Genomic DNA, 17,574 nt, shown 5'->3' on the forward strand with positions numbered 1-17,574 from the left:
AAAGAGCAACAGCATGAGTACTGTCTGTCAATGGCATTAAACCTGTTTACGAAAATACCTGATTTAGTGTAATGTAATTTGATCTTTTACCAGTGTTATGTTTTCCAATCAGATTTTGACAGCACTTACCACTGTAAGGAACATTGTTTTCGATATAGCCAGAGCCAATTTCTTTACCTGCAGTGTACCAGCAGAGCTTCATGCTGTATGGTTGGTGCCGTCCTGACCAGCCACAGAAACTCAGTCAAGGCCGTCTCCTCAGGAGTTCCATGATCGGGCCATGTTGTGAAGTGGAAATGGTCGAAACATCGACTTGTGTTGGTCTGAAATTGTAAAACTGTGTAAAACTGAGCTTTGTGCTATATCAAGGCAATGGTTCCAGGACTTACTATGATGCCGAGGTTAGTGAGGTTACTTATTCGAATACATTGATGTTTGCAGCTAAATCCGTTTGTAATTACTGTCTGAATCTTTGTCAGAAAAATGGTTGGCTTACCTTTGTCTCTGTCACCTGTAGTTCCCTGACGACCCAGTTAGCCCGCCTTTTGGAGTCGGTCACAGATATGATGAAGTCTCCCACACGCATGTCTGATGTATCTGACCAATATGCTTCGCACTTCACCTACGATTAGAAAAACTATTCTCATTCTATGGTCTTTAATTAATATTATCATTGACTGGTTCGTATTTCAGTTTTGAAAACCCAAAGCATTTGCTGAAATGTTTGCAACTGGTCATGAGCGGAAACTAACTTGCAAGCCATAGGTTGCTGCAACACGTGGTAACAAATGGTAATTATAACATATGTGTCAAATACACTAGCTGAAAGATCATTTGGATGAACGCTCTGTCACAATGAATTATGCTTGTTAGCAGAGGTTACAGAATCATGACATGATAATGCTTGAAAGTCAACACCAAGATGTTCTTGTCAATATAATGACATTATGTTTGACTTATCATCAACCCTTCAATGATAAATAGTTTTGTCTGGAACGTACCCTTCCCAGCTCCTTGAGATTTGTCAGCATGACGATTTGTGTACAGTTCTGTTCCCAGATCATCTTCCAGAAGTCAGTCAGGGTCTTCTTGTTTGGAGCTGTAAATGACAGATATTTAAGATTTTGTGGTTGTGGGGGAGTTAACCCTAGGAATCAAATTACTAGCCACACTGATGCCGAATGAGGGCTTTGAATTAAGACAATTTCACATATTCATATCGAATAAAACAGATTCATCCGTCTTCAATGTGTCAGCTTAACATATGTGTTCCACTTGTTCGTATACGTATCTCTGGCATGGTTCATGTAGAGCTGTAAACATGCAACACTGTAGCCTCTCAGCCTACCACTTTGTGATTAGGTGATTCATTATTACCAAAAGGATAGATAGAGTGTAAGCACCAGGATAGACCACTACTAGGGTGTAAGTACCAAGATAGACCACTACTCGTTTGTAAGTATCAGGATAGACCACTACGCGTGTGTTAGTACCAGGATACACCAGTACGTGTGTGTAAGTATCAGGATAGACCACGTCACGTGTGTAAGTACCAGGATAGACCACTACTTGTGTGTAAGTACCAGGATAGGCCACTACTCGTTTGTAAGTACCAGGAGAGACCACTACTTGTGTGTAAGTACCAGGATAGACCACTACTCATTTGTAAGTACCAGGAGAGACCACTACTCGTGTGTAAGTACCAGGATAGACCACTACACGTGTGTTAGTACCAGGATAGGCCACTACGTGTGTTAGTACCAGGATAGACCATTACGTGTGTGTAAGTATCAGGATAGACCACTACTCGTTTGTAAGTACCAGAATAGACCACTTCTCGTGTGTTAGCACGAGGATAGACCACTACGTGTGTGTTAGTACCAGGATAGACCACTACTCGTGTGTTAGCACCAGGATAGACCACTCCTCATGTGTTAGTACCAGGATAGACCACTACTCATGTGTTAGTATCAGGATAGACCACTACTCGTTTGTAAGTACAAAGGTAGACCACTACTCGTTTATAAGTACCAGGATAGACCACTACTCGTGTGTTAGCACCAGGATAGACCACTACGTGTGTGTTAGTACCAGGATAGATCACTACTCGTGTGTTAGTATCAGGATAGACCACTACATATGTGTTAGTACCAGGATAGACCACTTCTCGTTTGTAAGTACCAGGATAGACCACTACTCGTGTGTTAGCACCAGGATAGACGACTACTCGTGTGTTAGTACCAGGATAGACCACGACTCGTGTGTTAGTACCAGGATAGACCCCTACACGTGTGTTAGTACCAGGATAGACGTTTACACGCATGTTAGTTCTAGGATAGACCATAACACGTGTGTTCGTACCAGGATAGATCATAACACGTGTGTTCGAACCAGGATACATCATTACACGTGTGTAAGTACCAGGATAGACCCTTTCACGAGTAGTAGTATCAGGATAGACCATCACATGTGTGTAAATACTACGATAGACCACTCCTCATGTGTTAGTACCAGGATACCCCACTACTTTTGTGTAAGTATCAGGATAGACCACTACTCTTGTGTCAGTACCAGGATAGACCACTACTCGTTTGTAAGTATCAGGATAGACCACTACTCGTGTGTAAGTACCAAGATAGACCACTACTCGTTTGTAAGTACCAGGATAGACCACTACTCGTGTGTAAGTACAAGGATAGACCACTGCTCGTGTGTTAGTATCAGGATAGACCACTACTCGTTTGTAAGTACCAGGATAGACCACTGCTCGTGTGTTAGTACCAGGATAGGCCACTACTCGTGTGTTAGTACCAGGATAGACTATTACTCTTGTCTTAATTCTAGGATAGACCATAACACGTGTGTTTGTACCAGGATAGACCATAACACGTGTGTTCGTACCAGGATAGACCATAACACGTGTGTTCTTACCAGGATAGATGATTACACTTGTGTAAATACCAGGATAGACCCTTTCACGAGTAGTAGTATCAGGATAGACCATCACATGTTTGTAAGTACCAGGATTGACCACTACACGTGTGTTAGTACCAGGATAGACCTCTTCACGAGTGGTAGTACTAGGATAGATCATTACATGTGTGTAAATACTACGATAGACCACTCCTCATGTGTAAGTACCAGCATAGACCACTACTTGTGTGTAAGCACCAGGATAGACCACTACTTGTGTGTAAGCACCAGGATAGACCATTACTCGTGTGTAAGATCCCGGATAGACCACTACTCATGTGTTAGTACCAGGATAGACCACTACTTGTGTGTAAGTATCAGGATAGACCACTACTCGTGTGTAAGATCCCGGATAGACCACTACTCATGTGGTAGTATCAGGATAGACCACTACTCGTGTGTAAGTACCAGGATAGACACAACTCGTTTGTAAGTACCAGGATAGACCATTACACGTGTGTTAGTACCAGGATAGACCACTACACGATTATAAATATAAATAACCGTACCTTGTGCTGCTATGTAGGCTTTTGGTTGAGAATGTCCCTATTAAAAAAAGAATGAAAAGATTTTTTTTAATGTTTAAAACATAGTCGCATTTTACGGCAAACATGTGTGCGTGAAAACCTATTCTACTACGGATGTTCACAGGTCTTTTAACAGATACATACATGTATATGTGGTACTGACACTATTGTAAGAATTTTGACAAATAATGAAAATTTTAAAAATCCAATTATCAACGAGGAAACATGATATCCTACTGACATCGATGTAGCTGGCATTGATGTAGTCGGAACCAGGCTGGTCTGGCACCTCCTTCAACACGACCCGAGTGGCATCATCTGTAATGTAGGAGATTTTATAATGGGAATAAAGGTTCTGCACGTCATACTACTTCCAAAATGTACCTAGTTGAGCGTACTACATGTTTCTGGTATGGCATCATAGGGGGATTTATTTTGGAGAGCTAAACACACAACACTGTTGCTTGCATGAAATACAAAACTGAATTTAAAATGTACATATGAACACGTGTATGAGAATGCGTTCAGACAGGCTGGTCCATGAATTTAGAGTCAAATGAACTGATATTTAAATAACACAGTGGGATGATAGTCAAGAGAACGTTTACTCTGGGTATCCCAAATTGTATATAAGTCATGTTGTAATGAAGAACAATGAAATGTAAACCTCATCATCTTAGTTGTATTCATATCCAAAACTACGTCAACGCCGGAGAATACAAGTAGCGATAAGTAGAAGAGGCAAAAAACATTCTTTGAGAACGTTCGAAATTCAGTATACTTTTCGAAATCAACATTTGATATTTATAATATGAAATGTAATTGTAACTATTTGATAAGTATTCATACACACACATACTGATGATATAGTCATGATCATACAATCGACTCTGCTTTTATCAGCTATTTTTTTAAAGAGACGGAAAAGGTTCAGTTGATTTTATAACACAGTCAAAGCCATACATCTAATGCATACAACATACACATACAAATATGGATCTTTGTTGATTCGATGCATATGCTCATATTGAGAAAGATGTAATTTTACACATAACGCACACTATCATGAGTGCTATTATCAAATGAAAAGCCCAATATTACGATGTCACCTCAAGTTATTCTTCACACGCTGAGACACTCACATGGGTAATAACTTATGTATTTGTTCTTGCCCTTGTTTTCCTCCAGCTGGGAGTTTTTGTAAGGTCGGGTGAAGGTGGTGGACAGCTTCTGCGAAAAATGAAGGAACATTTGGTTATTACATCAAATCCCCTTGAAATTGATACAGGATGGTTGATAAGCCATATGTATGTGTGTACAAATGGCCCGTACCACATGGTAGAAGACAGCATACAGTTGATCAAACTACTAACAATAAACAGAATGCGATCGTCATGCAAATACATTTCATTGTGTTAGATGACAACTGAATGTCATTTCTGCAAAATGTGCTTCATATCTTTGTTTTGAGATATGAGGGCTGATCAGAAGGATATAAGCCTAACAAGGAAAATCAACAATTGTGAAAGTGTTTGTTTTTATATTTCTGAGATAACACTGCTTTTCAATACACTTCTCTTATCGAGAGTGCAGCATTTCAATTCCAGTCAGAAAGAAGTTTTCTGAAGCAACCCTGAAAAACCTATTCAGACATTTTTTCACGAAGGTGTTCTTTCTGTTTAGGAAACAGATGGAAATCACTTGGTGCGAGGTCTGGCGGGTATGGAGGGTGAGGAAGCTCCTCGAACCCATATTGTTGCACATCAATCGAGAGGTGTGAGAAGAGGTATTGTCATGAAGTGGTATAACTCCAGCAGTCCACATTCCTCGCCTCTTTTCTTTGATAGAATCTCTCAGGCAATGAAATAAATCAGTACAGGAGGTACTGGTTATTGACTTTCTAAGTAATCAACAAGGATCACACCCTTTATATCCCAAAATACAGTGGCCATGTTCACTCATCTTGAATATCTTAGCTTAAGATAAATGAAATGGTGCCATTCCATGGATTTACGTTTTGACGCGGGATTAAAGTGATTGACCCATGTTTCATCATCCGTTACTAATCTCTTTTTGATTTTGACGAAATGCTCCTCAATTAGCTCTAATTTATTTCTGGCAGTGTCAGTTCTTTTTTCCTTTAGATGAAAATTTAGAAACTTCATTTAATGTTCATGAATAATAGTTTCAATGGGCCCATGACTTATACTGTGTCTTCAGTTCAGTAATGATAATACGTCTATCTGACAGTATAAGTTTTGCTATCTCTTTGGTTGAATCTTCATTGATGGAAGTTGCGGGACGTCTGGACCTAGGGTCATCAACAGCCGTGCACATAGCTACCCAACGTTTAACAGTGGAAAAGCTAGTACACTTATCCCCATAAACTTGTGACATGGGGTCATGCATTTCTTGGGGAATACTTTTTCTCTAAAGTAAAACAAAGTGATTCTTGCTCGGTACTCTTTCTTTTCCATTGCTGTGTCCATATGGACCCCTATCATGTTCAACTGGCTGTCACTAATACACAAACGGCCTCACATTGTTCACTTTCTTATGGCCCATAGTTGAAAGTTGGTCAGGCTTAGAACTTTTCGACCAGCAATCGTATTTTATCATTGTTCAAGAAATTGATGTACACATTCTTTAATGTATATACGTGTCGGTTTTATACATTAGTATTGATCCAGCTGACCTGAAACTCTGCCTGGAATCGTCCGACGGGCACCTGCAGTTCCTTGATCCGCTCCCCCAGCTGATCTACAGACACCACCGTCACTGCAGGAGCACTCGCTATGTTGTAGTACGTGGCACTGTGGTCCTCCATATTCTGGTCCTCCTCTACACCGTCCTCGTCCTCCTCCACTACACCTTTATGCGCTGAGTTTTCAAGTCCTTTGTCAGATATGTGGCCTATCATGTGACAAACAGATCCATGTAGGTAACTTTGCATGAATATACAGTATATATTGACACTTGCAGATCTATGCAGGTATGAAAGAATGTCTTGTATGTCTTTGAGACCTGGTCTGGAAACTGGTACATGATAAGTTTATCATTTCTAAATGATCCCATTTTCATTATATGAAATTCAACAATTCTTCAGGCCAACTGTTGTCACCAACCTTTGTGTATTTCGAACATGTCTGTATGATCATCAGACCGCTTCGGATGACTCTTCCGCCTTCTGATAAAAACAAAACAAAATTGCTATATTTTTTACATAGTAATTTTCTAAAAATGTAGTTTTATGAAACCTGATCTTTATTTGTTGTGTATGCTAAACATTGTTATATAATTTGAAATGGTAATTCACCCTTTATATTATAGCTGAAAAAGGTAGACAGTATAACAGGTTTTTAATTGCAGGATTATGGGCTGGATCTTCTGTTCAGAACATTTATTTATGCTGTCGCGGTCTTTATAATACTCCATCGAAAGTTGTTCCTATAGATAATTAATTGGAAATAATTTCACATTCACGAACTACTAGTAATCCAGGAATAATCGTGATTATGATAGTATCTGGCTTGTTCTTTACTGTTTGTGAACAGTGATCAGTGATCAGTGAACGTCTACAACCTTTGCAACATTGGGTTTCCTCACATTCAGCTTGGTTTCGCAGAGTATGCAGTTTTGAACAAAACAATGTAGTTCTCTTTGGTCTATAAATTTCAAATTTGAGTGGGTCACTGAAGTGGGCTTTTTGCCAACTGTCATCCATCGGATCACCGAATGTCAGATAACAATGAGTAATACAACCATGGGCAACCAAACCTTGCAGTATCGTCTCGGAGTCTCTACTCTGAATTGTGCAGTTGCTTCGTATTCCTCAGTAAGCATGACCTATGTCATATCCAGCCCTAGATAATGCCTGGGTTCCTTCATCCTTGTCTCGCTAAACATTCACTACGATTTACAATTGGTAATTGCCATACGCTTTTACTATAATTAAACACACATTACCTAAAGACAACCACAACCACAACAATGATGGCCAATACAGCGAGGACAGCAAGAATGGCACCCGCGATGGCACCGGCATTACTCGGCACAGGCATGCTGATAGCTGGAACAGAGAAATATAAATATGTCATATAAACAAAGACACTGTGCCGAAAGTAAGTATGTGCGACTTCATTGCTATTATTCATTTTATCTTCCAGGAACATTGCAACTGACAAAACGCATGCTCTCTTTCACAGCAGTTCCTTTTGGTTCATCGATGAAGTATATATGATTTTATGAACACCATACCAGCTGCACACGGTCATGATGTCATTATTGAAAAAAATCTATATGTATATATAAAAGCGGCAACATTCATACACGGGCGGCACAGTCGCCTATGGAGCTGCATATCTTTGTGCACAGTTGCGTCCATCGCTCGATTAGCACCATACCCATGCTTATGAAATGGTAGACGGCTGAGACCTGCCTTACTTCTGGGGTTGTTCGTGCAAATTAAGCTGACACGCCTGGAGTACTGTTTAAAGGAGCGTTAGACCGACCTCTGTCACGCATACACTCACTCATAACTTACGGTATAAGCTACATTAGCATCTTTGAATAATTTGATGTAGAATATGTAGATATTACGACAATTCTAGTAAATTGACCTTATGGGTGCAGGAAAGCAATTGTGCTGTGACGCTGTATCGGCGTTTGACGTCGGCTTACTTCCCTTTCCTCCCACAGTATTCTGACACGCCATGATATGACTTGATTAATGTTACAAGCACTGTTAAAGTCAACTCACACAATAATCACAAGAAATACATTCCAAGAGCAGTATCTATTTTACGATTACAAATTTAGCATAAGCATATGATTATGAATCACTATAAAACAGTGATCATGGCATGCTCTGGCGAAAAAGTGAGCGTATCCTGCCCATGGGCGGCACTCATCCAAAACACATGCAAGGAAAGTCAATAAGCCATATAATCCACTGATAAAGCTTTGTTTATGAGTTCCTGACAATAGCGGATAAGTATGACATTGTGTTGAACCGTTGCAATTAAGTTATTGTAATAGGATTACTCCCAAAACTCCATTCTATACACATACCAGGATTGGCATTGTATTAATATTGTAGAAGTTACACTTTCCTTGGAAACAGATGATTGGGAAATAACAGTTCTATATTCTGAATTCACAATTTGGTTCGTTTTCCGAATTTTTGGAGTTAATGTAAATACCGAGGATGAACTTTCTGTTGCAACCTGAAATTACGACCAGAAATAAGATTGAAATGTTAAATCATGTTCTCTATTAAGAAAATATCCCTTTGAGAAAGAAGAGATGCTTACGTGAAATTGAACAGATGCAACAGTGTACCCACACGTAAATGTATTAACGTGTGAAACGAATATACTTGATGTATTAATGTGTGTTACTTTGTGTGCAGGTGTGTTCAGTCCATCCGTCAATGCATCCACTCGGGCAGGCACCGTTGACATGGTGACAGTTCTTGGAGTCACGACACTGTCCACATTTTCCAGTACAGTTGGCACCATATGTACCAGAACTACACACTGAAACACATACACATTGGGTCTTCGTGTTAGGGTATCCTGCTTCAGTTGCTGGATGTATTGTGCTCAGAGTAGAATTGCATACATGCTGCATTTGTACTTGATGTCTTACAAACATCACAGTATAGAGAGGTTATCATGCGAGTGTGCTTGGGGATGGTAAATATCCTGCATTAGGAATAAACATTGTATTTAGCGAGCCTTGGCGAGCTAAATATATAGTGTTTATTCCTAATACATGACCTTTTTCCCTACATGACCTTTGATATTTGCATCTCTATCCGCATATGACCCCAATGGATATCGTTTTTATCCGTTGGCTTTATCCTGCCGAGAAACCCACCCATTATATGATAAAACATATTATCTGTAAAACATAAACCACTTTCTCTCAAAAGTAATACCTGCATATGTCTATCCCGTGATTCCCCCGATTAACCGAATACAGGGGTCATAAACATAAACCAGAAATAACAAGGAATGATTTTTTTTCTGCAGGAAACAATATTGGTTATAAAAGTAAGAGGCATATTGTGATGTAGAGATAAACATGTCATACTGACAAGTAACCAATCTGACCTTATAACCTAATCCAACTGTTACAAAACATACACATGCACAAAGGTTAAGCGCCACACACCATATTTGTGAGCTGTTACTTTTGACACTTAATGATGACTATTGTAACGAATTTTACGATTGTTATAAGCCGTATGTGTAAACTTCATGTGATACAAAAGTTGTCCCAAAGCAAGTCTATCTTGTGTTCCAAAATAATATGAGCAGAAAGGAATTTTTACCAAAGACCAGAAATTGAAGGATTAGAAAACATTGAAAAACTTTTTTTGTCCTGTAACTGTCATGATATCAGCAGACCATATCAGGTGTCACATAGACACCCTTGGGAGTGCAGAGTCTATTTCAAGACAGAAACGCCAGTAACGTGTGTATGATCCACGGACATTGACCACAGCTTCAACCCTACGCCTCATTACAAGTCGTTGAATGCTTCTCTGAGGCAAACGGGTCCATTCTTCATGAAGTGCGGCTTCAAGTCCAGCGAGATTTTGAACTGGGGGATCACCATGTGTGATTTTCCGGACAAGAATGTCCCAGAGATGCTCAATCGGATTAAGATCCGGACTACATGTCGGCCAAGGAAGAGCTGCGATAGCTTCTTGATGCAAATAAGCCAAAACTGCCCGAGATCTGTGGGGTCTAGCATTGTCGTCCATGTAAACAGGTCTTGTTTGAAGAGGATGGCTGTCAAAATGAGGGACTACCACTGGACGAAGAATGGCATCTTGGTATTGTTGGCCATTCAGGTTTCCACGAATTGTCACCAGCGGAAGTTTGCAGCCGAAGGTAACACAACCCCATATCATGACAGACACCTCCACATAATAATATAATTTCATATCAGTTCTCAATTGATTCCGTAGTAGGAGATAACAGGACTATACACGAATTTGATTGAATATACACTCTGAAATGAAAAGTATCAGTATTCTTCATTAATTTAATACAAAAATAATGACTAGTGGATCCCATGTGCATGAAATCTCTGTATTGAGAACCAACTGCAATGTGTCCTTTTTTAGGTTAATAAAATGTTTGCCGTGGGAATCACCTGTTACTCAGGTGGATTTCGGTTAACAAAGAACAATCAGGTGTGCAGTGGGCCTCCATGCTTCTATGTACATATTCAAAATGGTATCTGTAGTAATTCTAAAGACAAACATTTAGGTGGAGTAATATACTTTTTCATGCCTCTTACATGCAGAGCAGATCCCCCCCCCCCCCCCCCCCCCCCCTTCCACCCTTCCCGACATCCGTCTGTACACTCTCCTGTTTCCCAGGTACAGGTTTTCGTCACTCCCTGGCACATCCTGGCACTGCAGAGCTTCAACAACCCATGCTTGCCGTAAAAGACGACTGTAGTTCATATGTGTATATATTTGTTTCTGTCGAAGAAATTACTGAACATGTGCCTCTTATCGGAATCGTGTACGCGTAAAGTCGAGGTGGTTGCTTTTACGTCATTCCGAGAATGACCACGTGGAAAATGTATTAACATAAAAATTGTGTTCACCAACGTCAGTTAGGTGGTCAAGTGACCGGAAAAGCTGCACATCGTACAATCGTCACAGTTTCCGGGTTTAATCAGAAGATATCAGTAATTCTAAAAACATGCATTATGTTTATAATTATTCATTTCACATGCGATTTACCTGTAATGCAGTCTCCTCCCTTCCACCCTGATTGGCATCCTGACTCACACCGGCCTGTATCCCAGGGACAGGTGGCGATTTCTCCCCCACACATCCGGGCACTGCAGTTACCAACACAGTTAGCTCCATATTCCAGCCCTTGGACACATGCTGTCGCTGAAAAAAAATAAAAGAAATCCACCGATGTAATGGAGCCATGTTCTAAACCAACATCCAGGCCGACGCAAAAACGAAAGTGAATCACCTTTTCGACTTTGGGAAAGCACATGTTGATCATAACAAAACAAAGAACATGAAGCAGATGATTCGGGATTCCACATCCGACAAGTAGAATCTCTGCATTGCAAAATTAAATGGTGGCACCTCAGAAAAAATGCCAGCTATGCCCTGAACAACATTATAAAAAAGGTAACGTGATCCTAACCGACTGAAACCATTGTGGTAGGAAAACGCAGAAGTGTTGAATATAACCTAATTCGTTTGTGTTGGCTCTTGTCACAAAATAATCAAGACATGTGTCATGTGTTTCAGGAAAGATATGCCATAATATTTGTGATGTTTTATTATACTTACAGCTCAATATATATCGTATACAATCGTCCAATAAAGAAGCATCGTCTTCATGGACGTGTTTTTAACATACTGACTTTTACCAGCCCATTTTTGTAAATACATACTCACACATGCATGACATAGAATATGGACTATCTAATGTTTCTTACTTTGAGTGCAATCTTCTCTCTTCCACCCTGGCTGACATCCTGACACACATTGGCCTGTGTCTCGGGGACAGGTGTCATTTCCTCCCTTACACATCCGGGCACTACAGTTACCCTCACATACTGCCCCATATTCTACTCCTTGGACACAGGCTGTAGATGGAAAAAAGAATATTATGACAGGCTCTGGTGCCTGACCCTCCTTCACACATCCGGGCACTGAAGTTACCCAAACAACCAGCTCCACCCCCCACCTATGTTATACATGCTGCCAATGAAAAAAATACAAGCTGTGTACAGAAACGAACTAAGAGCTGACAGACATTAGTTATTCCAGAAATTCACTTCGTATATTGTTAAAAAATGTTCCACCATCAATCAGTAAGCCAAGTCAAAGATGAGCAAAATGTTCATGTTTGTCGACAATCTTTTTTTATTAAATTTACATTATGATTTTATGCCCATAATATACTTAGATATAAAACTTGTGGATGCTATTTACCAGTAGCACAGTCTTCTCCTTTCCACCCTGGCTGACATCCTGACACACATCGGCCTGTGTCCCAGGGACAGGTGACATTCCCTCCCTTACACATCCTGGCACTACAGTTACCAACACAACCAGCGCCATATTCCATTCCTTGGACGCAGGCTGTCGTTGACAAAAATAAAAGAAATCCACCGATTTAATGGAGCCATGTTCTAAACCAACATCCAGGCCGACGCAAAAACGAAAGTGAATCACCTTTTCGACTTTGGGAAAACACATGTTGATCATAACAAAACAAGGAACATGATGCAGATGATTCGGGATTCCACATCCGACAAGTAGAATCTCTGCATTGCAAAATTAAATGGTGGCACCTCAGAAAAAATGCCAGCTATGCCCTGAACAACATTATAAAAAAGGTAACGTGATCCTAACCGACTGAAACCATTGTGTTAGGAAAACGCAGAAGTGTTGAATATAACCTAATTCGTTTGTGTTGGCTCTTGTCACAAAATGATCAAGACATGTGTCATGTGTTTCAGGAAAGATATGCCATTATATTTGTGATGTTTTATTATACTTAGAGCTCAATATATATCGTATACAATCGTCCAATAAAGAAGCATCGTCTTCGTGGACGTGTTTTTAACATACTGACTTTTACCAGCCCATTTTTGTAAATAAATACTCACACATGCATGACATAGCATATGGACTATCTAATGTTTCTTACTTTGAGTGCAATCTTCTCTCTTCCACCCTGGCTGACATCCTGACACACATTGGCCTGTGTCTCGGGGACAGGTGTCATTTCCTCCCTTACACATCCGGGCACTACAGTTACCCTCACATACTGCTCCATATTCTACTCCTTGGACACAGGCTGTAGATGGAAAAAAGAATATTATGACAGGCTCTGGTGCCTGACCCTCCTTCACACATCCGGGCACTGAAGTTACCCAAACAACCAGCTCCACCCCCCACCCATGTTATACATGCTGCCAATGAAAAAAATACAAGCTGTGTACAGAAACGAACTAAGAGCTGACAGACATTAGTTATTCCAGAAATTCACTTCGTATATTGTTAAAAAATGTTCCACCATCAATCAGTAAGCCAAGTCAAAGATGAGCAAAATGTTCATGTTTGTCGACAATCTTTTTTTATTAAATTTACATTATGATTTTATGCCCATAATATACTTAGATATAAAACTTGTGGATGCTATTTACCAGTAGCACAGTCTTCTCCTTTCCACCCTGGCTGACATCCTGACACACATTGGCCTGTGTCCCGGGGACAGGTATCATTCCCTCCCTTACACATCCTGGCACTACAGTGACCAACACAACCAGCGCCATATTCCATTCCTTGGACGCAGGCTGTAGATGGAAAAAAGAATATTATGACAGGCTCTGGTGCCTGACCCTCCTTCTCCCATCCGGGCACTGCAGTTACCCAAACAACCAGCTCCACAACCCACCTATGTTATACATGCTGCCAATGAAAAGAATACAAGCTGTATATAGAAACGAACTAAGAGCTTACAGACATTAGTTATTCAAGAAATTCACTTTGTGTATTATTCAAAAATGTTCCACCATTAACCAGGACGCCAGTCAAAGATGGGCAAAGTGTACATGTATGTCGACAATTATTTTATTTATGAGGTTTATATTATGATTCTATGCTTCGACTTAGCTATAACACTTGTGGATGCTATTTACCAGTAGCACAGTCTCCTCCCTTCCACCCTGAGTGACATCCTGACACACATTGGCCTGTGTCCCGGGGACAGGTGAAATTCCCTCCCTTACACATCCGGGCACTGCAGTTACTAACACAACCAGCGCCATGTTCCACTCCTTGGATACAGGCTTTGGATGGAAAAAATATGTTTGGCCAAGATATGAACTCAAGCAAATCATAAGTGACAATAATATGGTAAATAGTGAATGATGGGCACACTCACCTTCTGTACAATCAATATGCTTCCATCCGTGTCTGCAGCCATTTTCACAATGCCCGGTCACGTGATTACAGGATGAGGTTCCACTACACCTCCTAGAGGAACACAGGTGGACACAGCCTTCTCCGTAGGAATTTACACATTCTGCAATAAGGACATGGGATGCATAACTAGATTCATATGTGAAGAATGACATTACGTCATCTGTTATAATCAATGTAAAAAAAGTATTTCGTTACGACCAACTGTCATAAACAAAATGAAGAACTGAACACCCAGACTATCGACTCCATCCGTGCTGTTGCAGTCATCGACTTGCTACAGCAATCTATCAAAATATTCAATACATAGACGACACATCGGTATAGTCACGTTTGAACGATCGGCAAATTGATAAATGACGAGTAACACGTAATCGCCACACGTTCCCCCGTCGGAAACTTACCCCGTCACGTTGATGGTGTCGGTCATTATGTATTACTGACAGAGGTACAAAGCAGTTCTTAACATATATTTCTCATCTTATGATGTAATAGGGATATAGAAAAATTGAGAGTGAGATCCAAAAATATCGTTCTTAAAAATAATGTCTAAATATTTTTAAAGAAACAATACTAAATTATTTTTCTTAATTACCATAGTTTAAACTATTAATCAGTGGGAATGTTTGTGTGAATATTCTCTGTCTGCTCTTACTCTGTGTACAGTCAGTTCCATTCCATCCTGCCTCACAGCCCTCAACACACTTCCCCGTTACGTGAGCACAGCTGGAGTTGTCGCCCTTGCAGTGCCTGTCTGGGCATCGCCCATTACAGTTTCTTCCATAGCCGCCAAATACACATACTGAAAGAATACCTTTATTATACGTTTGCTATTCATTCACTTTTCTTTCATTTTGCAAAAACCTTTGCAACAGGGCATTAATATTTACTGTATTGACACTACATTTATCAATAAAAGTAGCTGTGACTGTAACTACAAACCCGTGTCACACTTGTCTGGTTGCCAGCCTGGTAGACAGTCTCCACTCGGACAGACGCCGCTCAAGTAGTTACACACCTCGCCGTCACAGTGGCAGTAGTTGTTACAGTCAGCACCAAAGGTACCAGGACCACACACTTAAAATGCAAGACACAATTAAGTAACATATACAGTGATGGCAATGTACGGACTGAGATTAAAAACGAATATAATAAAGATACACAAGTGTGCACCTAGATTTTGTCAGAAAAATAATACTATAATTCCTACAATATACAAGAAAAACATTGTAGTCAATCTAATCAAACATCGCAGTGAAGTCCATGTATGATTTCATAAGTGCGTGTCATGTCTACAGCGAGAGGAATGCACTATTAACAACTAATGTGTCAGTTATTTCCCCTACAACTATGCTATATTTCAACTAACACATGGGAAATTCATATACACACAAAACGATGAGTTATTTTTGAAACTCAAATCACTTATTTATGTGTATATATATACCCAAGGACAGGAAATACCATAAATGACCCAACCTTCAACCTTCACTTCACAAAAATCCAAGACGGGTACGTTGACATTGTTGATCTCGTTGTTGACAGTTGTGGTGTACAGGACCAGAAAGCGTCCTTCATCTGAACACGTGACGTTCAAAACATCAGGTATGTCCGTCCCGTTTCTGTTCCCTGTCACGTTGTAGCAGTTGACTCCATCAGTAGAGGAGTTGTCAGTATCAGCGATGTAGATCTGGATACCATTCCGACGAACTATGTCTGTTACATATGAAAAGTGTAATGGGAATCGATGAAATCTAGTATTTCGTACGGGCGCTAGTCAGTGATAAATTACAACATGAATTACAGCATAATCCACCAACGTTTCAGTAGTGTGTCGGTTGCAAATGCAGTCTCACATGTCTGTGTCATAAAGCAGATGATTACAATGGACATTCTTAAAAGGAAAATCATTTACCCTGTATGCTTACCCGCAGTGAAATATTTTTTTCCTGCATTATCTATTTAGTTTCAAGTCCTTATTCGATTCGACCTATTTCATTTTATCTTATATCGAACTGTTAGCAAGAAGATGAATCCCAATAATTTTAAAACGCCACCGTGTTTGAGATTTAAGCAGGTTGGAGAACAGATTAATGACGTTATAGCTTAAGGCCACGACGAGCATGATCTGTGCCATGGATGCGTACGTACGTGTGCAATATAAACTGGTTTACACGCCTATTTCGTATTTGGCTATCTAGTGAAACTGAACGTTTTCCCATGTGGATATGTTGGTACTGGGACCATGATTCCAAGTGAACATTGATGCATGATGTATTGGTACTAGGACCATGGGTCGAAGATTTGTGATGTATCATCCTGCCAGGAACATGATGTATCCCTGGACATTGATTTATGATATTTGGACACTATGACAATGATTGCTAGCAGGACATTCATTCAGGATGTATTGCTGCTAGCATCATGATATTTTCCCCACCTAAAAGTTAGTTCTGAAATATGAAATATGGTTGATAACTGAAGTCATCCGTGATATATTTGTCATCCATTTTGCGATTTTCTGCTTCCCATGTTGCCATTTCCATGTAAGTACATGATAATATGCAGGTAACCAGTGAAATAAACAGTGTACGTTCTGCCGCTCTGATCTATATTCAGTTGCCATTATGTCAGCAGAGCCGCTGTTATCGTGGTCCATAAATGTGACGAGCCGACAATGCTGTCTGTCTGTGTCGACGGTACCATGACCGTGTTTCTAGTAGGACAGGGTGTTTAATGAACATCTGGCGTCATACTCACAATTAGTTCTGAAGTATATGACGACATCACGCACCAGTGTTTCGTTTCCGAGATCCACTCTCCACCAGGCAGATGTTATATTGGCATCATCATACACTGAATGAAAACATCTGTGTTCGTCACCGCCTTTTATGTCCCCATTGACGGCGTTTGATGATGGGAAATGGACACTACTTGATGATGTTGTCATGTTGAAGGCTAAGTTTTCTGTGACATACAATAGAGTGATTCCTAAATAACATTAACATCATGTTATAGTAATGTAAAAAGGAGGGAGTCAAGGAGACACCATAAGGGCGATGTCAATATGTACTAATATATAATGTA

General features: G+C 40.2%; 1 protein-coding gene across 11 annotated transcripts in view; it reads right to left on the bottom strand.

Moving 5' to 3' along the window:
- LOC124125703 (multiple epidermal growth factor-like domains protein 11) overlaps positions 1 to 17,574 on the bottom strand; it is a 41,146-nt gene that overhangs the window by 8,619 nt on the left and 14,953 nt on the right. For 2 of the 11 annotated variants that reach the window (XM_046489058.2, XM_046489056.2), the window contains exons 3-23: positions 17,248 to 17,454; positions 15,967 to 16,203; positions 15,430 to 15,564; positions 15,143 to 15,289; positions 14,450 to 14,590; positions 14,205 to 14,354; positions 13,710 to 13,859; positions 13,211 to 13,360; positions 12,490 to 12,639; positions 11,991 to 12,140; positions 11,269 to 11,424; positions 8,900 to 9,037; positions 7,467 to 7,569; positions 6,626 to 6,687; positions 6,196 to 6,413; positions 4,643 to 4,730; positions 3,742 to 3,818; positions 3,483 to 3,519; positions 1,002 to 1,099; positions 497 to 622; positions 178 to 323 (exon numbers count right to left, since the gene is read on the bottom strand). In XM_046489058.2, coding sequence (XP_046345014.2) covers positions 178 to 323; positions 497 to 622; positions 1,002 to 1,099; positions 3,483 to 3,519; positions 3,742 to 3,818; positions 4,643 to 4,730; positions 6,196 to 6,413; positions 6,626 to 6,687; positions 7,467 to 7,569; positions 8,900 to 9,037; positions 11,269 to 11,424; positions 11,991 to 12,140; positions 12,490 to 12,639; positions 13,211 to 13,360; positions 13,710 to 13,859; positions 14,205 to 14,354; positions 14,450 to 14,590; positions 15,143 to 15,289; positions 15,430 to 15,564; positions 15,967 to 16,203; positions 17,248 to 17,454 — 2,866 coding nt within the window. The remainder of the gene's footprint in view (positions 1 to 177; positions 324 to 496; positions 623 to 1,001; positions 1,100 to 3,482; positions 3,520 to 3,741; positions 3,819 to 4,642; positions 4,731 to 6,195; positions 6,414 to 6,625; positions 6,688 to 7,466; positions 7,570 to 8,899; positions 9,038 to 11,268; positions 11,425 to 11,990; positions 12,141 to 12,489; positions 12,640 to 13,210; positions 13,361 to 13,709; positions 13,860 to 14,204; positions 14,355 to 14,449; positions 14,591 to 15,142; positions 15,290 to 15,429; positions 15,565 to 15,966; positions 16,204 to 17,247; positions 17,455 to 17,574) is intronic. The other 9 variants (XM_046489057.2, XM_046489059.2, XM_046489061.2 and 6 more) reach the window with 9 other exon arrangements.

This window comes from Haliotis rufescens, unplaced genomic scaffold (assembly GCF_023055435.1).
Source record: "Haliotis rufescens isolate VD_foot unplaced genomic scaffold, xgHalRufe1.0.p SCAF_2, whole genome shotgun sequence".
NCBI lineage: Eukaryota > Metazoa > Mollusca > Gastropoda > Lepetellida > Haliotidae > Haliotis > Haliotis rufescens.